The sequence below is a fragment of the Mycetomoellerius zeteki genome, unplaced genomic scaffold (genome assembly GCF_001594055.1).
Source record: "Mycetomoellerius zeteki isolate Tzet28-1 unplaced genomic scaffold, Tzet1.0 scaffold244, whole genome shotgun sequence".
NCBI lineage: Eukaryota > Metazoa > Arthropoda > Insecta > Hymenoptera > Formicidae > Mycetomoellerius > Mycetomoellerius zeteki.
Window position 1 is genome coordinate 148,227 of NW_017257221.1, and position 22,704 is coordinate 170,930.

The following is a 22,704-nucleotide window of genomic DNA, read 5'->3' on the forward strand; positions in this document are numbered from 1 at the left end:
TTTATCGCTGATTATCGAGTCGATTATCGAGCGCGTGTCACGTTATCGCATTGCGGTCTGACGGATCGACGTCGCGACATAGTCATTGCGACTAGGAAAATTGATAGAAGTAGGACACAAACGTTGTATCGTTTATCTTATATTATAGGTGTATCTGGAGGGGGGATACTTATACCTGTATATTGACTCCAGCTAGATATCGATTATCGCTACATGAAGGATATTAATAGTTCTCGTAATCTAATTAATTAACTTTGAAATGGCTATTATCTGTGATTCCAACTTCAATTAGTTTTTTACCTTTCTCGTGTATAATCTTTACAATCATTAACATAATAATACATAATCAAAGTTAGATTACGTATTATTATAGATTATGTATTATTTATTTTTATGACATATATTTGCGACTATATAATTTTCTCTATATTATATAAACATATGTGTATAACAAAAAAGAAGGAAGTACTGTTAGATGTAAATTACATTAGATTATATTAGATATAAAGAAATAATGGGAATCCAATCTCTTAAGTTTAATAACGTTTTGTTATTTTCAACTTCATGTGTGTCAAAATGTAATTCATTTCTATGATTAGTTCAAAAGTAAACAACGTCCATATTAACGTACTATGTACTTAGTAAATAATAAATTAAATTTAATAAATTTTCTTGATTTCTTTCGCAATTATTTAACTCCATGTATTGTTTCAGTTAAATTAATGACGTATTGAATAGGAGCAGTGGCAACCTATAGACATGATTAAAATTTTGAATATAATTTGACATTATAAATTTAAGAAAGTACTCGTACATTATATACCTATAGACATATATAATGAAAAAGGAGAGAGGAGAAAATTGCACTTATCCTGAAAAAAATTAGTAATTTCGCACGAAATTGAGGTCCTCTCGAAAGTCTACATTCTTAGCCCGGGGGAAAGAGCGGTCACGAGATAAGAATTTATCAAGGCCGTTGGAATTAATCTGGCATTAATTCTAATCGCCCCGGCGATTTATTAGGAGACGGTAAATCTGCCAGGAACTTCTAAAGAAGTAGGAAAGTTCTCTCGCCGCCGAGCAAAGTCGAAGGAACTTCGGGCTGGCAGAGAGGAGGGTGAGCGGCCCGATTTTGGCTTCTTTAATTAACTGCCCTCGAATCACGAAATCCTCGTAAAATTTATGTCTATTCATCTCGTAGCCGTGATAAAATATACTCAACATCATCCATGTGGAAAACCCTGTCGCCAAGCCTGTGACATTCCCCATTACAGAAAAAATACGCTGTTAATGTGACGACGCTGCCCTTATAACTATTCTAAATCAACATCATTAGGGAAACATGTTATTATGAAATGATGTGTTATATCTACATACATTGTCATAGTTTCTCGGCCGTTAGTGATTCGTCGAACATATTAACCTGTTTGCTTCTCTGAACTGATAAGCATCGTAATGTGGCATTAGCCTTGAGGCTAATGGATGCATTTAACAAAAATACGAAACGCAATTAAGAAGGCTGCAGCTCGTTAATTATGTCGTCTCTTTCACTTTGTAATTTCCGCTGAGTGAAAATATAAAGTGAATATTCTATTGCTGTCTTATTGAATTTTTCTGCTCTCTCATGTGTCACTAAATCTATCACAGATTGCTGCGTTACATCGTTTATAGAGCCGTCTGTCTGTATAGATGTTTCTCGTTCTACATTTCTCTCTTGTTCGATGATTTACGCAAGCATGACGTTTATGAGTTAGACAGCTCTAGAAAACCGTTTTACAAAAGATCTAGAGAAAAAGAAGTGATGATATCATATCTGATACAATCAGAGACAGTTATTTTGTATTACAAATTTGGTCTATTGTTGGTTAGCTTAAAAGTTTCAGAACGAAATAAAAGCACTTTTGAAAATAAAACAACGTTTTTAAATTAAGAAAAGATTCGGAGACGAACCATTGTAAATATTTGTTTGAAAAAAACGTTTACGTTTAACACGTCTACGCGAAATTAACACTGACAGGAAGAGAACTTAAAATATTATCAGTCTCTTAAAAATTCATATTTATAATACCATCACTAATAGCAAACGGTTAAATACCTATACAATTTTGCTGTCGTCGCATAATGTTGCGAGTCATTAACAGCAATCATTAGCACGCTCTTCTACTTCACGTACAGGTGATGTTTAAAATGCCAATCAATCTATTTTCGCGTTAATGAGTACAAATTAGTAATATTCAAGCAGACTTTCTTTTCCTAAATCATCTATTGAGTAATATTTAACACAGATAGCAAAGAAATTAGAGATAACATCTATTATTTTCTTTCGCACTGTTAAATAACAAACAAGCAAAAGCAACCCAATTCCTTAATAGCGAATTCGATCAGACGCACTCAGTGCGCACTAGTGCAATTAAAGCCATTGTACATAAAATAACGTAAAGAAATGTTTATAAATAAACATAGAAATCGATCAAATCATGAAATACTCAGTATATTTTATTGTACTATTACGTAAAATATGTATTTCATAATTTTAAATATTTGTATTTCATTTTTATACTCAAATTAAATCAGTGCGGCAATCACAACGGCTTTAATATGCACCAGTGCGCACTAGTGCTTCCAATCGAATTCGCCATAAGTTAAAAAATAACATTCTGTTACTTTTAACCTCATGTGTGTCAAAATGTAAATCAATCCATTTCTTTGGTTAGTTTCAAAATAAACAACAGTCACATTAACGTGTGCACTTGGTAAATAATCAAATTTAATACTTACAATTAGTAAATATCAAATTTAATTTAATACATTTTTTTAATTAAATTGTTTGAATTAAATTAACAAGTAGAAACAGTAGCAACTTATAGATATGATTATTAAGTAACTCAAATTGGATATAATTTAATATTATACATATAAAGTTAACTATATATTATAAATCAATGTCAGAGTCTAAAGACATCTGCAATCATGAAGCAATTCTGTAAATCGACAACATCCGAAGAAAAGATAAAAATCAAGCTTTATTATAATCTATAATACGTTATTTTTAAGTCCATGCAGAATTTCCAAATAATCTGACAGCATAATCCATTATTCACAAGTTTTGAAAACAAAATTTTACCGAGAACGCATTCAAGGCGGGCGGCAAATCGCGACAACAAAAGGAAATCTGAAGAAAAAGTTATTATCGGCGCGAATTTGACTTTTGGGAGGGTGGCCAGCGATGTCGAAAAAAAAGGAAACGGCATTCCGCATTATCTGAAAGGAGACCCCGGAGAACTGCTACTCCAGTCTCCTTTGGTGTGCTTTTTCCCCTCTTCTCTACTCTCTCTCTCTCTCTATTTTCGCCGCTTGCCATCCCCTCTCACACTCACACAAACGTGTTCACTTACTTTTCTAAACGCGAATCTTTTATCCGAAGTCCCTTATCGCCATTTACGCCGGTCAATAAAGGAGGAATCGAGAGTTTCTGCATGAAGGTTACACGAAAAATGTATAGCTATATAATAAATACAGTCGTCGTATATATTATAACTTAATATATATAACCATTAATTTCATACTATATAATTTAATTATATATTTATAATTTATTATTTTAATAAATTATATTAATTCGTTATCGCTAATAACATTTAAAAGTTTCGTAAATTTTTGTAGAACTACTTCAAAGTATATTCATACAGAATATATAGCGTCAGTATTTCGCATGACTACGAAATAAAACTGTTTTATAAACTAATCCGTTAAGATAATAATTTCTTGGATAAAATTATTTCCATCGAGATTATTTCAACCTCCATTCGCTTGTTACTTGACAGCTATATTGTACAATTTACAGTTTTTACCTTTTTTTCGATATCTATCGTTTCTCTCTCCACAACAGTATCGACGTTTCCGAAAGACGTTTCCGCGATGGGAGAGGGTCAGGGAAAACAAAAGAGGTTTCCTTCTTTCCGGCCGTACTCGTCGCACGTATTTTCAGCGGAGAATAATAAATCGACGCCGAGTATCCGAGGCACCGATATCGCGGCCGTTCAAAAACTCACGTAGTTATGTAATTTATGACTATTTTCCGACGTCCTCTCCCCAGTCCGGTTCCGAATAAAAATCAGGGCAGAAAAATATCTGCGTAAAGCATCGACCGGTCGTACATCGAGACGACACGGAGTAGGAATAGATCACAGAGAAAAATTCAGAGAAATCGAAAATTATCGACCAGTAAAAAATTCTTAATTCGAAAGATGAGGTTTTATGCCTCAATTGTTCTTTAAAATTATTTCTACTATTATTATTAATTCTTATTTTAATCTTAAATTAATTAAAGAATTAAATAAAATACGAATCCGCTAACATATAATTAAATATAGATGATATAACTTTGTAGAAGACATTAATATTTTTATAATTTACATTAAATGATTAAAAATGAGAAGTAATTTTTATGTCCCAAGAAATTAATTTTTTATTCTCATAATATTATATTATATCATTATTTAATTATATTGTCAGAATATAAGTTAATATCATCAATCATTAATTGTGACACAAACAGAGAATAGAGAATAAGATAATGTATATCGCTTAAAAAAGAATATGTAGTTAAATTTTGTTTTCAAATTTAAAAAGTAATTTCATATTTTTATAATTTCATTGTTATTATCGTTACTTATATCCTGAAACTCGTTCTCAATAACTATCATTGAAAATAACTTACAATAGTGATCTTTTTATTGTATTCATGATCTATTATGCGTTCTTCAAACATGACTAGGCATGTGGTATTTTTTTAAGTTTTTTATTATATGTATAGTATAACATGAAAAAATTTCCAGATACATTTTTAATTTCATTTTATTATATACATAAAAGATTATTATATACATAAATTAATTAGATTTTTGTGTAGAATTCAGTATATGGATATATGTATAAACAATATTTGTATAAACATATTAAAATACGCGTAGTACGATTTATCTTCTTAATTATTAATCATCATAAAGACAATACATATTAATATTCTCAATGTTAATTGAATAGTGTTAATTGATCAACATCTTTTCCAATCTATTTTTCTAGTTAAATTTTTCGAATAACAGTATATTTAATATGTGACAATGTATTTGTATAATTTTTACATATTATCGTATGTACATATATTGTATATAGAATATCTATATTATTCTCCTTTTAAATTTCTCGTCTGCAAGTTAAAGTAGATATGGAAAGGATTATCATAGGAGCAATCCTTTGTCTATTATTTTAAAACAATTATCGAATTTATTCTTTGTTTGGAACATTGTCGAAGATGGAACGCAATAAACCAGTAATTCAAGGGACGAAAGGGGAAAGAGAAAGAGATAGAGAAAAGGGCGACGTCAAAGAAGTGAACGAGATCGGTAACGAGGAGACACGCGAATGGACACGGTAGCTCTGCGTATGGCGCGCGATGGAACAGAGACCGGTTGTTAAAGAGAGGTGGCAAAGCGAGGAAGTGAGAGAACGACGGCGGCGGGAGATAGAAAAAGAGGTACGCGCGGAACTCTGGAAGGAAAGCGAGTCGACGGAGCGAGTGGTGGAGAGAGAAAGAGAGACGGAGAAACAAGAGCGGTAAAAATGAATCGATAGGCGGAGTTTTTCATGACGCGCCGCTAGAGGCGCTCCAGGTGGGGGAGCGCAATAGGCGGAGTCAGGCTGATTTAGGGCCGCCATTTTGTGACAATGGACGAGAGGGGGTATGCCTATCTGATTGGCTGATCTACGGACTTCTCTCGTCCTGGACAAGCTTCTACAGATTGTTCGGTTGTACACACCGCCGGGTACTCCAGCCACCCGGCAACCCGGCAACGCTGCCACCCCACACCGTGGCTTCTCCTACCCCGCTGCCGACGGTGACGTGCTCTCCCTCCCCTCCCCGCCTCTCTGCTGTATCATCGCGCCGCACACGTACGTACATACGTGCGTACACACACAGAAAAAGTTCCGAGTCCCGCGTAGCAGAGGAATCCTCGCGAAAAATTGCAGGCGTTTCGTATACGGCTCGCTCGCGCGCTGCATGCTTTTATCTGCCATCAGAAAATGTTGATTGCAATATTTCGCTTCCGCTTAATCGAACGCGTTTGTCTCTTTCTCCGTCGTTCTCTCTAGGGCGAACGTCGTCCAGACGGACACTATCGCGTGATCTCTTTTAGGATTTTTAATTTGACAGAAACAGAGGAAGAGAACGCGTGAGGAGGCTTTCAAATGTCGATTATGTAACGATCTCCTGGATGGCAGATTGATTAGATTCACTAGTTAGCAATCGTTAAGATCTACGTGACTCTTGCCTCACGATTGCGAAAAGTTGTTGAGCATGTTGCCAAGAGTGCTTTGTCGATTAGAACTCATTTCCTGAAATTATTATGGGATTCGTCATTGTTCAAGAGATTAAATCGAAGAGTTTTTTTTTTAAGCCTACTTAGGATTAAATTTATCTCATACTAAAAATTCTTTTTATTTTACATTATAAGCTGTATTCTATATTATCTCGCACGATTCAGTCGTAATAATAACAAACGTTCTACAAAGCACATTTGCCATTATCTTATCCAATTTTCACTTTTTCATATAAATTTCCTATCGACTTTTTCCTATAATATAAAGTTCATTACATTTCTTATAAGATAATTAAGAAAATAACATTTACAGTATTGAATGCAAACTTACGCCATTAAAAAATTCAATATCATTCAATTTTTAAAATCAATAAGTTTAGAACCTTATAATAGCAGGGAGAATTTTTTTTATCGCATAATATAACGATTATGTATCTGTAAAATGCCATCTCAGAAAAGCTTGAAGTCACACAAAACGCACCTAATGTTGAGCATGCGATGTAAACAAGAAGATTGCCGGTATCCGACTACAATTAACATTGAAGTGATACGAGAACAGCGGGCAGACCAGAAAGTCTCGCCGCGCTATCGGATCACACGACCTGGGGCAACCTGTAACACGGTAGATTGTCGTCGTCGTCGTCGTCATCGCATCTCGCTCGGATTTCAGACTTCGGATTTCGGAGGGCGTGAGTATCTTAATCGCGGTATCTCATCTAGATAGGCCGCCGGCATCAAGATCGACGGCCCGCTCGTTCGTTCGCGCGCGCAAGTTACATGTCGTATACGTGATGTATGTACAGGCGAGGCATGTGCATGGATATGTGTATGTGTGTGTGTGTGTGTGTGTGTGTGTGTGTATGTGTGTGTGTATGTGTGTGTGTTTTGTGCGTATATACGCAAGTGTGTACGTATCTAGCCGGTGATCTTCGCGCGTGGGGCACGTGGCTCCCGCGTTCGGGCCCTCGTTTTCCTCGATCCGATCTAAATTCGGATCGGCCGATCAGTGTGGAGAAGACCGCGCATCTCTCTTTCATCACGGGAACCACACGAGATTCTCAGCCACCTCGCGCCACGTTGATCCGACGGAATTATTCAGCATCCAGCCGGCTCGTGCTGCGATCTAGATAATCGTGTTTTACGCGATCGGCTCGATTCGGTCGAAAAGTGGGTAAACGAGCCGAGTTTGCGATCGAAATCTCTCCGAAATAAATTATATTAAGTATTCGAACAATTAATATTCCTTAAAACATTCTTCCTATCTTTTTTTTTATCTGTAGATTGATCGATTAATTTATAATTAATTTCTGCTTGATAAAAATATTGAAGATAATGGAATTTTGAATAATAAACGAAATTTAAAGATATCTGTATCAAGTCATTCTATGGAATTTAATTCTCTACCGATTGTGCAATCAATTAAAAAAATTTCTATTGCGAGGAAGATTAAAAATTATCTACGATAATTTCATTCGTCATTGCACTATGATGATACGTTAGATTTTCGATTGGCCGGCGCGTTGATAAATTGCCGACGTAAATAGCACCGCTCGCGTTGCACTCGATGCAATATATTCAAAGTAGACTATAGAAATGTATCGTGCATGTGTGCGTCCTGATGGAACGATTTGGCACTGTTGAGCCGCGGTATCTGCCAATCGGTGAGGACTGCATTAAATCCGCCTGGGAACATTGAATTTTCCGCTCGCGCGCGGGCGTCCCGCTGTGGACGTTCCGAATCGCATTCTGAACACTTCGCTTCGAACACTGTTGCTAGGTTGGACCCGCTATTTCCCGACCCGTAAATTATTTCTGTGAAAAACGAGCTAAATCGCTCGTCCACATGGGTGTGCGTATGCATTCCTCATTTATGAATTGACTTCAATAGTCAGTGCAAGAGTATGACTTGTTTGTACATTTTTTCTCGAGTGAAACATACTCAAGAAATACTCGTGTCGTAGACCCCCGATACTTTACTTCTTCGTAAACCGGTACGGACAAGATAAATGACCGAAGCGGGCTCGATGCTCGAAAGAAATTACGCCTAAGCTAAACGGGTACCGCCTTCTCTCATGAATATTCAGTCGGCCAATAGAAATCCGTCCCACGACGGCACAACACAGCCTAAAAATTTCAATAACATCATTGATCGTCGCCTCGTGTCTCTGCAATGTGCACTTTGTCACCGATTCCTCCATGTATGGATTTGTATCCGTATCATCGTCGTTATTATATTACGCTACTAATTTTATGAAAGCGTGAGACACTTGTCCTTTCGTTTTCTCGTATTCTCGTCAACGGCGTTGACAACAGCGGCAATAACATCATCAGTGGAGAAACGGTACGGCCGCCGGCATAAATGCATACGGGTGAGCAGAATGCACTTCTCCGTCGGAGAGCAGTGGGGAGAAGAGAGCAGTTACGCCCCTCTGGTAGGTTGGGCTCCAGCTGGGGGGCGGTGCCAGAACCGGCCGAACGGCGTCGGACTGGAACGAAAGTTGCCGAACGTGCGGGAACGTGGGGGCTCGTGCAGCGCAGTGTTTTCATGCGCTTAGTTTCGCGCCGGGTGCCACGACAGTCGCATCGAGTCGAGTTCGCGCGCGCGTGCGTGCGTTTTTTTGAAGAAAAAAAAAGAGAAAAAATTCCGAAAAAGACTCTACAGCCGCACCTTATCCGTTCGATAAGACGAACGCGACGAGAAGACAGGCGGGAGGATGGACTAGGGACGAATTTTGTGGTGGAAGGCAGAGTACGACTGGTACGAGTTCGCGCGCCAAAGTCCCGCTCTGCAAAGTGAGAGAACGTTGTGGGTCCTGTTATCGGAATCTTCGTTCACCAAGAGACAACGTCCGCCGGAAGGAGAAACGGAAGAGAAGGAAAAGCGGAAGAATCAATGAGAGTCGATCGATCCGATTAATCTGCCTTGCGTCCCCCCCTCCCTTCGATCATCTACTTACTCCACTCGTCCGCCCGTCGAGCAAAACTCCAAGAACGCTACGATGTGCTGTGTGTGTGATGTACGGTGCAGTGTGTTGGTGCTAACTTAGTGATAACGATATCCCCACCTCCGTCGCGTCTACATCCGTGGAATCGGCAACAAACTAGTCCTGTTATCTCGACCGGGGATTGCCGCCGGGAGATAAGGTAAGGGCAGACAGCGTCGACGATCGCAGTCGTTTGATTATCCGTGTTGATTGTTTCGCGACGGGGGTCACCGTACCGCAACGCAACGCAGCGCAAATATCTCGCGACTGGCCTTTATCGAATCCACCCCGCCGAGTCACTTTTCCAACCTTCGGTGTTAAAAACGTTACCACCGACCGTCACAATCGTAATACGTAAGTTTGACATGTCGCAACGCGTGAATAACAATTGACTCGTCTTGAAATCTGTAAAGTTAAATTGTCTTCGAGAGTAACATGTTTCGTTTTAATCGGAGGATGTGCCAGAGGAAGGAAATCAGTTCACGTTATATGTATAGCTAAATCATACCTTCGTTTTTGAATACTTTGATGTCAATTTCCACCAATGTAGATTAACTTTAATCTCGATTTAACTCTTACTCTTTCATCTTTTTCTAGTTCTTAGGCCCAGTTTCACAGCTCATGGTTAACTATTAACAGAGGTTCAACTCAATTCTAGAATTGGAAAGAGATAATGAATAAGTTGTAAAGAGTTAACCGTGAGTTGTGAAACTGGGCCTTAAAATTAGTAAATTAAACCGAGATTAAAGTTAATCTGAATTGGTGGAAATGGGCATAAACGGTGATTCATGCATAATTAGGTTAACCAGGTAAAATCAAGCTCGCATTGTCTATACGCAAATAAAGTGTCGCGATTTTATCAATATTTATGATACTAAAAACTATAAGTTATTGTGTTTTCGCTATTCATCATCGAGTTTATTTGCTCTGTATAATCGGTGACTGTCACATCATCGGTGACTGTGCTACTCATTTCACGACAGATTTTTTAGACAGGATAAACAATACGACTAATGCTCATTTCCATCAATATAGATTAACTTTGATATTGGTTCAACTTTCTATTCATCTCCTAATTCTCAAAACTACACTGGTAAATCTATAGTGCCTTTATTCACATTGTTTTAGTATAAAATAACGATATATATTGAGATTTGAGAGAGTAGGAGCAGTGACGACTTAAATTAGGTTAAATTTGACAGTATAGATTTAACAGTATAAAAAAAAACAGAGTTAGTTGAAGAGTTAGTTTGAGATTAAAATTAATCTGTGTTGGTGAAAACGGAATAAAATTTCGATGTTACAAGAATATTCAAATAAAGATTACGCTTAGATGTTTCAAAAGACATTTTAAAATCCATCACTATAATAAAAATAAATGGAGGGACACCTACTGTAATAAAAAATAAATGGTGTTACCCATAAATAGAGAGACCTAAATTATTCAGCATGTTGAAAATTTTCCTAACCCACCTATAAGTGGAGAGATATTAGAAAATATTTAAGAGGTGAACACTCTCGCGACGGACACATTTTTCACGATAGTCAATTTTCTCGGGAACGCTCGATTGCGATTGAGTTGATTTACTTATCACCTATTGTTGCTCGAGTCTTTCCACGTCTTCAACATATCTATGTCCACAATTTGCAGTTCTTTTCTTACGAATGAGTGCACAATTTTTGTTCCACGAAAACGAGCTAAAATGAGCAGAACCAATTTCGAGAACGAAAGTCAGACGAATTCCGACAGCGCAGGTAAACGGTCAGAAGACTAGAATAATACGGACCCTTTTTCAACACTCCGTCGCAACACAACGCTCTACACTCGACAAAATGTCAAATTAATATCTCCTAGCGATTTTCTCTTCAGCTCTGACAATGTGAGTGTCATTTATAGTTTCTTGTTGAAATGACTAATACTAATGCATCTATGTATAACAAGTTATGGCTAAAATTAGCAGGGTTCCATTTGTATCTGCCGATTTTCTAACGCCTGTGCTTAACGACAATGGAAATCTTTTTCAATACTTTTACCTGTAGTGACCAGCATCATTTATATGATGGACTTAAAACAAATAATTCTTTAGGAGAAAAACAATTTTTTAAGAAAAACAATTTAATCTTCGGAGATTTTTAGTGATTTTATAAATAACTATTGAAAACGTGTAAAATCCCAGTGTACCTACAGTTTGCATTGTGACTGAAGTAATAAGTAAATCATTATGCAGTTACAGGGTTTGAAATTACACACATAAAATCAAAGATATTGCCTGTAGATAATCTTTTCCCTTAAAAATACTTGTTGCTTGCCATAGAACACAAATATTTTACACACCTTAGATATGTAAAATATGTTTTATTTACAATAGTGCTGAATTATTGCAAATATGTGCTTACAATTTAAACAATTTAACGAATGAGCGAATAGTAACAGCAAAGTATTTGAGAATGTAATATAAATCTTATCATTCAAAACAAACAAATTTTTATCTTTCTCTTCTTCTGTTTGACCCAAAATAGCATAGTTTTAACATGTGAATAAAAAAATATAGTTTTCTTCCAGTAAACAATACCTCACTACTTAGCTGGTATTAATGCAAAACTTTGCTGGTATATAATCCGAAGAAACCCGCTACTCCTTTTTCTATAAAATTTCGTTATAGGAGTCTTTATAGAAATTCTTTCATAAAGAAACTCCGATTATAACTAACAAATAAGTGGTGCTAATAAAATTTCTAGCATGACGAGAGAATTTATCACGATTGATTTATTCATCATAAAAACTTACTTAATTTTATATTCCCTGTCAACGAAGTTTTCTTTTTCTTTAACCTTTAATATCTAATTATCACTGATATCTCTTTCCAAAATTAAACATGACATTCAATCAAATCGTTTTTTAATCATTAAAAGTCGATACTTAAATTGTATAATTTTAATTATATATTTTTAAATTTTTCGTTATACATATAAAATAATTTCTGGAAACGTGGTGGTTGCAGCAAAACACATAGAATTACACTTTCGTTGAAATATATGATCGCGATTATACGTTTCTGATATCGTTTACATTTTCATATGAATGGAATTTACTTTTATTTTTCTCGGTCTCTGCCATCTCGCGGAAATATATCTTCTGTTCTATGGAAAAGGCGTATGACTTTTAAAGGACATCGGAAAAGGGGAAAACGTCAGATGTTTGTCGTAAAGTATAAGTGGCGATTTGCAGGTGTAACGAACACGCCGGCGGTATAAGAGAAGTAGAGAAACATAGTACGCTTGGCTAGTATAACTCGACTACTGTCGAGTTTTAACTCGAGGATAGAAAAAATGCGGGAACGGTAATATTAATCCTTTGATAGCAGCCATGGTAACATTAATCCTTTGCGTTCTGTCTTGGGTGTATTTCTCTACTAAACGTGACATAAGAGAAATTGCGATGCATTAACATATTTATACTTCCAACTTATTTGTTTGTGAATCCCACCTGTCTTAAAACTTGACAGATCTTTCCTAATTTTGCTTTCCTTATTTTATTATGAATGATCCTCATAATAAGACTTTCTTATACACTGAGAATCCCATTTGGTTGACAACTATAATCTCTTGTTTTATTATAGATAAACAAATCTTTGGTTGATGCAATAAAATAATTTAGTTGAAGTAAAAAATAATAAAAAATTTGATTATTGTAATGTTTTACTTGTGTTATCAAAAGCATAGGATTTATGGAATTAATGGGATTCTCAGTGCACATTTGCACACTCGTTTATCATTGCTCGCTCATCTTTCGCCTATCCTATTGAAGATATTTGTAATCGCTTTATTTAAGGGCCTATTCTGTAATTCGACCTTAACGACTGTAACTGTAGCGTTACAGTTACAGTCGTTAAGAGTTAAAGTCATGGCATACACTTTCCGTAACAGTAATCGTAAAACGTACCGTAAGAATTAGCCAATTAGAATTAAGAGTTCAAAAGAATTCTCGCCTGTGATTGACTGATTCTTACGTCTTATGGTTACTGTTACGGAAGGCGTGTGCCATGGCCTTTACAGAATAGGTCCCTTATTCCGAGTTTGTGGGGCGAAGAAGTATACATAAAAATCGACATTTGCTTTTTTTGCATCTCAAAATTCTCACAAAATGTATCAAAATGGTTCTCACTTTTTGCATGCGCGAATCCTTTCGCTTGAGAAAACATTCTCAAAATCCAACTTCGGCCTTGAGTATCTCGATAAACGAATGCCACCATCGGCCAATGTCCCTTCGAGTTTCAAAACTCCAATTTTTTTCGCTTTTTCTCGGACCAAGGGAAAGTATCGCGTTACTATCTCTCGGCGGTTCGAGTCACTCGCGTTCTCGATTGTTTCGTTCTCGATCCGTCGGCCGCGAGCCGATCCGAGATCCGCTCTTCGAACTTGCGCTCGCCGAAGCGACTTGTCGACGACGTCTCTCCTCTTATTTTCGTGGCCATGACAGTGCGTGTCACGGGCCGATGGTTCCATTCTTTATTCTCTGCGTTTCGACGGCGTACTAGCGAAAAGATATCCGTTTTGGGTTCCTATCAGGTTATCACAAACGGCACCTTGCAATGAATGCGATCGGTACATGTCTCAAACACGTCATTGTGAAACGCTAAGGCGTCACTGAAATGCTGAAGCGTTTCAGACAATTGTGCGTTCTCCGTTCTTGACGTAGCAGGATCGAATATATTTAAGTGTACATATAGCGCGAAGATTTTGTCGAATTTTCGACGGTTAAGAATCATCATATTTTCTTACACTAATATAGTTCGACACTTTGAAGCTGGAACGACTAATGCTATTCTCCATCTTGGAAGTAAACGGAATAAGATGCGACATATTCAAATATAAAATACATTCGCTTCTTGATCTTGAAGCCTCAAAACCGGATTATTTCTACTAATGTATGTAGATTAACTTTAATCTTAATTCAACTTTTCTGGTATAAAGTATTAGGAAAAGATAAAGAATAAGTTAAACCGAGATTAAAATCTGTACACTGTTAAATCTATAGTGTCAAATTTAACTTAAAGTGAGTCGCCATTGCTCCTACTCAATCATTTCGTTATTTTATACTAAAACAATCGTTATATTTAACACTATATAGTGTAAATTGACACAATATAGTGTCAAATTTAACTATCGTTTGATAAAAAACAACGATATATTTAGTAGGAGCAGTGGCGACTCACGTTAGGTTAAATTTGACACTATAGATTTAACAGTGTAGAAACAGAAATTAATAGAAATCGATATTAGTCGCTCTATTCCGAAGGCGTAGAAATGCGCTGACAAAATTAATGTCGCTATTCTATATTATTTAATTGTGATGTGGATGAAGTAGTGTTGACTACGTTTATACGGCTCGATTTACGCCGAAGTTGTAACATTGACGTTATGAAACTAACCAATCACAGTCAATCCATTCTTAAGAGGAATAGCTATGATTGGCCAGTTTCAGCGATGTTATTATCCTCGAATCCAATTCTTCGAAACCTCCGTTATTTTCGACGTTGCGTGTGTTTCCGTATATTTCAGAGTACCCGATACTATTACAACATTGATGCTTTTGAAGAGATTAACGAATTTCGATAAGATTAGCGATGTGATACGTGATCGAGGAGTTGACGCCGATGGAGTTTCGTCGAGAGTGGACACAGTGATATAATCCGGAGTAGATAAGATCCATTAGATCGCAGCGGACTTAATGAAAGTACAATTAATTTAAGCGAAATCAAATCGCAGGTGAAATTTTAAAACACTCGTTTCTCATTCCCGTTAGTTGCTCGCAAAAGATCGAATGTAATTTACGGCATATATTATATCAGACAGCTAGGCAGAAAAATGCACGATTTTTTATTAATGCACTGGCAGGAAGATTAATTTTTCACGCGTTTAATTATTGGCGTTACAATCGAAGCATGTAAAATAAACCGCGATATCGCGAGGAAAGTTTATTCACAGTGAAAACTCCTTACGTTGATGTACTATTACGATCGATGAGATCATCTTTATCGGAATGAACAAACGTGTATGAATAGTATACGCTTATCAGCTGTAATTATTTCATCGGCGGTTCAACGGACGTGCTCCAATTTGCTCGAACCTGTTCTCGTCACGGTCGTGTGTAATATTCACAATATACGTGTATATAACAACTTCGATCTAGGAAGTAACCGCTTATCGTCTTGTCGTCTTATAGTTGGCGCGAAGAATTCGGGTATTTTTATCACCTTCGTTTCTTCGCGTACATCGAGTATCGTAATCTCTCGCGCGCGCGGTTAAAGTCTACAATATTTTCGTGTTAGTTATCTAGCCCGGATTTTCAATCGTTATCGCGATTGTCAAATCGATGAAAAACTCGACTCACGATATATGCGAGTGATTGAAAGTGCATATCGGTCAAGAGTCTGATTTCGATTATCTCAAGTCGAGTGGCTCTTACTAGATTAGACGATTTTCTTCGCGCCCCTTTTTTTCGGCAATTATAACGATTCGTAAAGACAAACTGTCAAATTTTACCTGTCAGAAAAGCATAAAGGAAGAGAGGAAACAGAGAAACTAAGAAATCAACAAGACGAAATGAGTTTCTTTATTTAGTAAGTTATTTTTAGAACGAGTTTCGCGTATTAGTAATTATTTGAAACTGCGAGAATATCCATAGATTCTCAGTTGTTAAATATTCGAGCGAGCTAATGATTTGAACAACCGCTATATGGATGCGATAAAAATAAAGCGACTCTCGTGTGATTTATATTGCCAAAAAAATATTATTCCGATCGTGAGATATCTCTGAAAAGTAATCGCTCGTTCGTCTTGCGATCGTGTCGAGTGATACGATTTGATTGATCTGTTCAAATTTAGTTATATCTATGATCGATCGAGTTCGCGATTATCTTTCCGACATTTTTGGCGATAACCGCTTAAATTGGGCGACAATTTGGAACGTCAATACTTTTCGGCGCATTTAATTAATGAACTGCGTGGTTACTTGTGATTGATGTTCATTACTGAATATATTTATAAGAAGTATTTAAACTAATTATAGGAATTAGGGTCACGTTCGTATTATGCATGTAATCGTTGTTGGCATGGTTGATAATATTATCTAACTAACCCATGAAATGTATTTGCAGAATATATGTATATATATATATATACATTGTATATCATATAATATAATAACAATAACGACATAAGAATCTCGATGGCCTGGCTATCAAAATTAATCGGATATGCGTGTCGCATTCCGTGAGGATATCAATCTTATCGAGGTACACGCTTTTTCGTGTATCTTATCGCGCATTGTTTTCGAGTGCTTTATTTGTTCCGGGCGAGAGTGATTTTTAGTGCCAAAGCCTCAAAAAAGGAAAGAAATATAATGTTATGTCGAATTTGTCGAAATAACTAACGTAATTATTACTACCGCGTTGTTCTTTTTGCGCGTCGAAAGATTCACTATTTTGCGGCTTCGACTGAAAATGAAACCTGTTAACCGGCGTAACCGGTTTCACGAGGATATTTTTTTTCACCGGAGTACCGCGAACGCGGACGCGGGTGTTTTTAGTATTCGCAGCAATAAAAATCCCCTGGCGGATCTAGCAAAGATAATTATCTAATATTTCCGAAAACATGTCTCGATAAGAATCCCGGCCACATTTCTTCACCTCTCCGCCGCTCTTCTGACTGTCCCTTTTTCTCTCGCGCTCCTCTATCTGGATTGGGCGATTAAACCAACCTGTCCCGGTTGCGTCATCGATGACCTTGATCGCCCATAAGCTGATTGATAAATCATTTCGAGTATTTGATCGTCAATCGTTGATACTCAGTATGTTCGTATTGAAGCGCTGATCAGGACCAATTACCGTAGATCTCGCTGATCGATTATCGGAATTCGACGCGTTGTACCGATTCAACAATCGGGGTAAGTCTGTTTTTCGTGCATTTCCTCCGCTTTTATCAAACCTGCGATATCGAATAGGATTTCTATTAAAATTCCTTTCTTACGTAAGCAAGAATCTAGCACTTTGATTGGAAAGGCTTGCGACACAACGCTCACGGAAACAGATCTGAAAATCTATATATTATATATCAGTTTTGAAATCTTAAAATATAACATTCTACTTAGATAAAAGAATCATAGAAATCATAGAAAATTGCTTTGGATATTTAATTGTTTACAAACGGTCATGAGAAATTTTTGGCCTATTTGTATTTCTGTTGTGAGCATCGAATAAATTTACAGTGAAATAAAAACGTGTCCTTTTCTATCTCCAGTTGCCTTCAACTGGAGTTTTTCAAGCCGAATGAAGCAGGAGGACAGTGGTTCCGATCGTTCACGAATCATCTCGCGTCTTGTTTATTTTCGCGTCCGATTCGCGATCGAGAAGGAGAGGAAAAAAAAGAGGGGGAAAGACGTCTCTCAAAACAGGCGGCGCATTATGCAGCTTGTACGCGATGAAAGAATCATTGAAGCGTCTCGTGTTTCGGTATTAATTTACTGCGTGCGTGTCCGCCCGGTTCATGACACGTCGTTCTTCCTTTTACGCAACAAGGGCGATATCGGAAAGCCGGTAAGGATACGCGCATAAACCGGTGCGGTGCTGTGCGAACGGACGAGCGTAGCTTGTCGTCGTGCACGTTACAAAGTTGTTCATTATCCCGTACCCACATTCGTGTATTGCGGTTACACGATCGCGTCCAGAATCCGAGAAAGCCACCGAGCGACGGCTTTATTGAAACGACGTGTCGGAGATCTCGGCCAGGACGTTGTCCCCTTAATGTGTGAAATCGGGTTATAGATCGATTAATTAACACAGTAATAATTTTCGGATTTGACAGCGTCTTATTAAGTCAGCCTGATCGCGCGTATCACCCGCTCCCGCGAATGTTATAATTAATTGTCATGCTAGAGACACACAGCGCACGTGTGTCTAGCCGGTTAACAAGGCTGTGCAAAATCGCGAAATTATTTATTACTAATAGAGCCGGAATTTTCCCACCATGCGGCGCAGATCGCGTGGATCGCGTTCGGTTAAGTACTCCAATTAACTTCATTTCATGTTTGCATATAATATATCTCGTGCATCTTACGGATAGTATTCACTGCTGAAGTAGTTGTATCGTATAAATCGATGTTAAACGCGCTTCCAATTGTTACAATTTACTCCTAAAGGTTGCGCAAAATAATTTCGCATGTTCAGACTTCTAAGGTCCAGTTTTACAACTCACGGTTAACTCTTAACCGAGGTTTAACTTATTCTTTGTCTCTTTCTAATGCTAGAATTGGAAAGAGATGAGAAATAAGTTGAACCGAGAGCTAACCGTGAGTTGTGAAACTGAACCCTAAGCCTCAACTCAATAGCAACGGATCATTTAGACCCGAAGTGAAAATTTTTATACGATTATATAATCTTGTACAGTTCTAAATTGTAGGTAAAAAAATCTTGAACCTTTCTCTATCAATTGCCAGCAGAGATTTACTGCATTTCAAGTAGGACGCTTTAGATCTTAGGTGTAGGTTTTTATAACTATACTTGAGGGTTAAATGTGTACCATTTGTGGTTTCACTGATTATCTCAGACATATTTTTCGCCGCGCAATAGAAGAATTATAACGAGAAATAAAGAATGATAGATCGAAATTAACGACCGAACGAGGAACTGAAGAACTAACCCATGTTATTTGATTGTGTTTTGCAGGACGGAGGTTAGGAAGAAGTTTCTTTCGCTCAGCAAATCAGACCAAGATTACCTATGATCCCACTGGGCGTCGCGAGGACGACGGAAAAGGAAGAGAGGCGCTTTTGGCAGTATTCCTAATCTCCCTCTCCGACCTGCCGCCCGTTCTCTCACTGTATTCCGCTTTCCACCCCTTTCTCTCCTCCTCCTTCTCACGCCTCCTCTTCCCGCTGTTATTCCTCCACCTGCTCGTTCTTCGACGAGCGATCGCGACGTACCGAGATCTCGTTGGACACGATGGACATGAGCAGCGAGTCGAGCGCTAGGACATGGTACGAGACGCCTAGGTTGGAGCCGCCTTCGGGGGGTGCCGGGGTGGCCGGAGTGGTCGGCAACGATTACAGGGGTTACTACCCTCACACCGGACCGACGGCGCATCACCCCGCAGCTGCGGCCCACTATGCCCACAGTAAGTACACACATACCAATCTCTTCCTTTAATCGTTTATATCTTCTTCTTATCTCTCTCTCTTTTTCTTTTGCTTTTTTGGATCTTCTCATTTTCTCTCTGTTTTTCCTTCTTGAGAAACTATCGTCGCGGTTCAACGATCGATTGCTTGCCATTTTCTTTGAAGATTTCGCGAGGTTGAAATCAAAAGAGGCGAGGACTCTCGAGAAAGGGTCTTGTCTTTTTTTTTTAGCGGCGAATACCTTGCGGCTATTAAGAGAATAATACGTATAATCTTCGAGCCACTTTGTAGCGTTATCGATTGAAATCCATCTTAAAGATTCCGATGCGTGTACAATAGAAGCTCCCGATTATGGCAATATAGTTTGTCGTAAAGACCCACGCTTTCTGCGTGTGTTAAGGTTACGTTTGGGGAGCGCGGTATCAGTGTTGCTGCATCATTCTATCCTTGTTTCTAATAAAGGCAGAATGACAATGACATAATAGCGCTGATAGCGCGCTTCTCGAACACGCCAGCTTAAATATTATGAAAAAAAAAACGATATATCCTTGAATATACTAGCGGTATTAATTCTCGTAAAGAAGCGAATTCTTCAGCGAATCTGGGTGCGGTTAAAGTCACAAATGCTTTGAAGCATTTGATTGCAGTAAGAGAAAGAATTTTACCGATTGATCGATCAATGAATGCTTTAAAGCGTTCGTGACATCACGTTAACTTCGATAAAAGTACTCGCTGCTGTTTGTTTCTCGCGTGTTTCACGATACAGTTGGGTCAACGACCGTCGAACAGTCACCTCTCTTTGCGAGCACTACTCATTAATTAGAATTTCTATATTTAATTAACGAGGCGTCTCCGAGGCTATCAGCGACATCGAATGTCTCCCTTGATGCATCGCCATTTCGCTCCTCCCCCTTCGGCTAGATACCTGCCTCGATAATTAAATTTCTACCGCGGCTGATAGGCGCGTGACATTGTACCGCTGGGAGGCCCAGGCAGAGTGACAACCGTAACATGTCATTGCTTGGGGCAGTTTCTTAGCGCAGCGCTAATCCATCTCGAGCCCCGAATGCAGGCGGCAAAGTGCCCTCGAGACGCTCTTGAACCTGCACTTTCGAGCACGCAAGTGCATGTTATTGTATATCCACGCGCCGTCTTTTTCTCGTGTCCCGCACACTCAACTCCGTACGTAGGTACGCTCGTGGCCTATACGTCCTCTCGATTCTCGCCAGGCAAATGACTTTCCATTTCAAACACAACCCTTGCTTCTTCTCTAGCGTGAATGACAGTGAGAAGCAGAGACGCGCGGCAAGAAGCAAGGACGATTAGCGTGGTTACCGGCGACGGCGTACATAAAGGAGAAGCGTAAACGCAGGAAATGTGTGATTAGTTGTCCGTAAAAAGGAAGTCATCCTAGGGGATAACGTAAAAGAAGCAACACTTGACAGTTACGCACAGGGGAGAAAATAAAAAATATAATTAAACATGGAAAAGAGAATAGATGAAGTTTATAACGAGAGAAAATCGCGAATGTCGCGGATGTCTCGAAAACGATTATATGAATAATTTCGCAAATGAAGAAAAGAAGCTTTTTTGTCATAATTTTATCTGGCATTTGTTTTACATAATTATTGTTTAATAAATAATAATAATAATAATAATAATGAAACTGTCGGGAATAAAACAAAACAAGCAATAGCTAGTAACATCTTTCTTTGAAAACGTATTTAATTATTTCAATCAAGTTTTAATTTCTGTTCTTCAACTCAACAAGATTTATTCTGGACTTTCAGTTTTACTTTGAATATGCTGTTAAATGCGTGAGCGAAATTTTCTATTACTCCATGTATAGTTTAGTCAATAACTAGCATGTACACACGCAGATCGTCCCTCTCGGTTTCTAACTCTATGCTCTTAAATTCCACGCGAGAAAAGATTTCACGGCGTCACGCAAGAGAAAAAGAGAGTCTTTTCGAGGAGAGGCGCGCTAGGCTGATAGTGTGTACATTCTAGATGTACGTAATCTCGATAGCTCCTTCGGTTCCTCGCCGTTAGCCAAGCATGAAAAAGCATAGCGTAGGTAGAAAAATGTAGGTGTAATGTAGAAGAATGTAAGAACGAGAAAAGAAAGAGATAAAAGGAAGGAGAGAAAAAAAGAAGAGAAGATGACGAAGGACGAGGCCAGCGTTTCATTCGACGTTCTTCAACGCGTTGAGGAAAACCCAAAATAAGAGGAAGGGAAAAGAGAGAAGATGGAGGACAGATGACGGAGGCATGGACGAGAGAAACGAGAGGGAAGGCCAAAAGGCCAAAAAGTGCGTGAGGAAGAAACACGATACAGCCGGGCCAGATCTTGAGGCCCTGGAAGGCGATATCCCTGATTCGTGCCGACGTGCATGGATCATACTCGGCCCTCTGTTAGCTCGTGGCCTCCCAAAAAACAACGGCCCTAATCAGAATCAAATCTACTGTCCGATTGTATGTCGAGACGACGCGGAAAAAGCGCGGAATTTCTTGCGACTTCTGACTGCTCTTGTCGGCAACATCCGTGCGTCGGCGATTTCTTTTGCCGCCGACAAAAATCCGCCGTTTGACTCAGCGAACGGTCGGTCGCCTTTGATTTGCGTCGCTTCAGATGCGACCACGTCGGAAAATTCAAACCTCGTCCGAGCGTATCCAGAGTTTTGACAGCTGATGAGTAGGGCGGAAAAATGTTGACGGCTAATGAACGTCAAGTGTTTTCAAAGTGATCGATCTTATAATCACGGTGTTTTGGCAGTTTAATCCGAAAGTAGTGGAATAACTTATAGGTATATAAAAACTATACTTTTTTTTATAAATAATTGTTTTTCTTAAAGATAGAACTATAGTATTTACGAGTGAATATAACATATAGAGAGAGACTATACAGGCTTGCACAATCCACAATCATTTAATTTAAACTCTCGCTAATAAAACAGAGTATCTATTCTTATATTCGCGAGACGTTTTCACGCGCGCTTGACGCCGAAGCCTGAATATTTCCCTCCGACGGAGCTAGTGTTTAGATTGGAAAAAAACAAACGGAGAAGAGAGCGGAGGGAGAGGAAAAGATGAGACAGCGACAAGTGATGCTAAAAGAGGAAAAAAATAAATAAACAAGATAGGCGGACGCGCACGGAGAGCGGGA

The 22,704-nt window shown here is 38.3% G+C and overlaps 1 protein-coding gene across 5 annotated transcripts in view; it reads left to right on the top strand.

Moving 5' to 3' along the window:
• Positions 1-8,956: 8,956 nt before the first annotated feature.
• LOC108723551 (GATA-binding factor C) overlaps positions 8,957-22,704 on the top strand; it is a 93,847-nt gene continuing 80,099 nt past the window's right edge. For 3 of the 5 annotated variants that reach the window (XM_018449384.1, XM_018449389.1, XM_018449388.1), the window contains exons 1-2: positions 8,957-9,524; positions 19,090-19,537. In XM_018449384.1, coding sequence (XP_018304886.1) covers positions 19,366-19,537 — 172 coding nt within the window. In that variant the 5' untranslated portion in view covers positions 8,957-9,524; positions 19,090-19,365. Of the gene's footprint in view, positions 9,525-9,582; positions 9,719-17,260; positions 17,313-19,089; positions 19,538-22,704 lie in introns of those variants that run through there. The other 2 variants (XM_018449385.1, XM_018449386.1) reach the window with 2 other exon arrangements.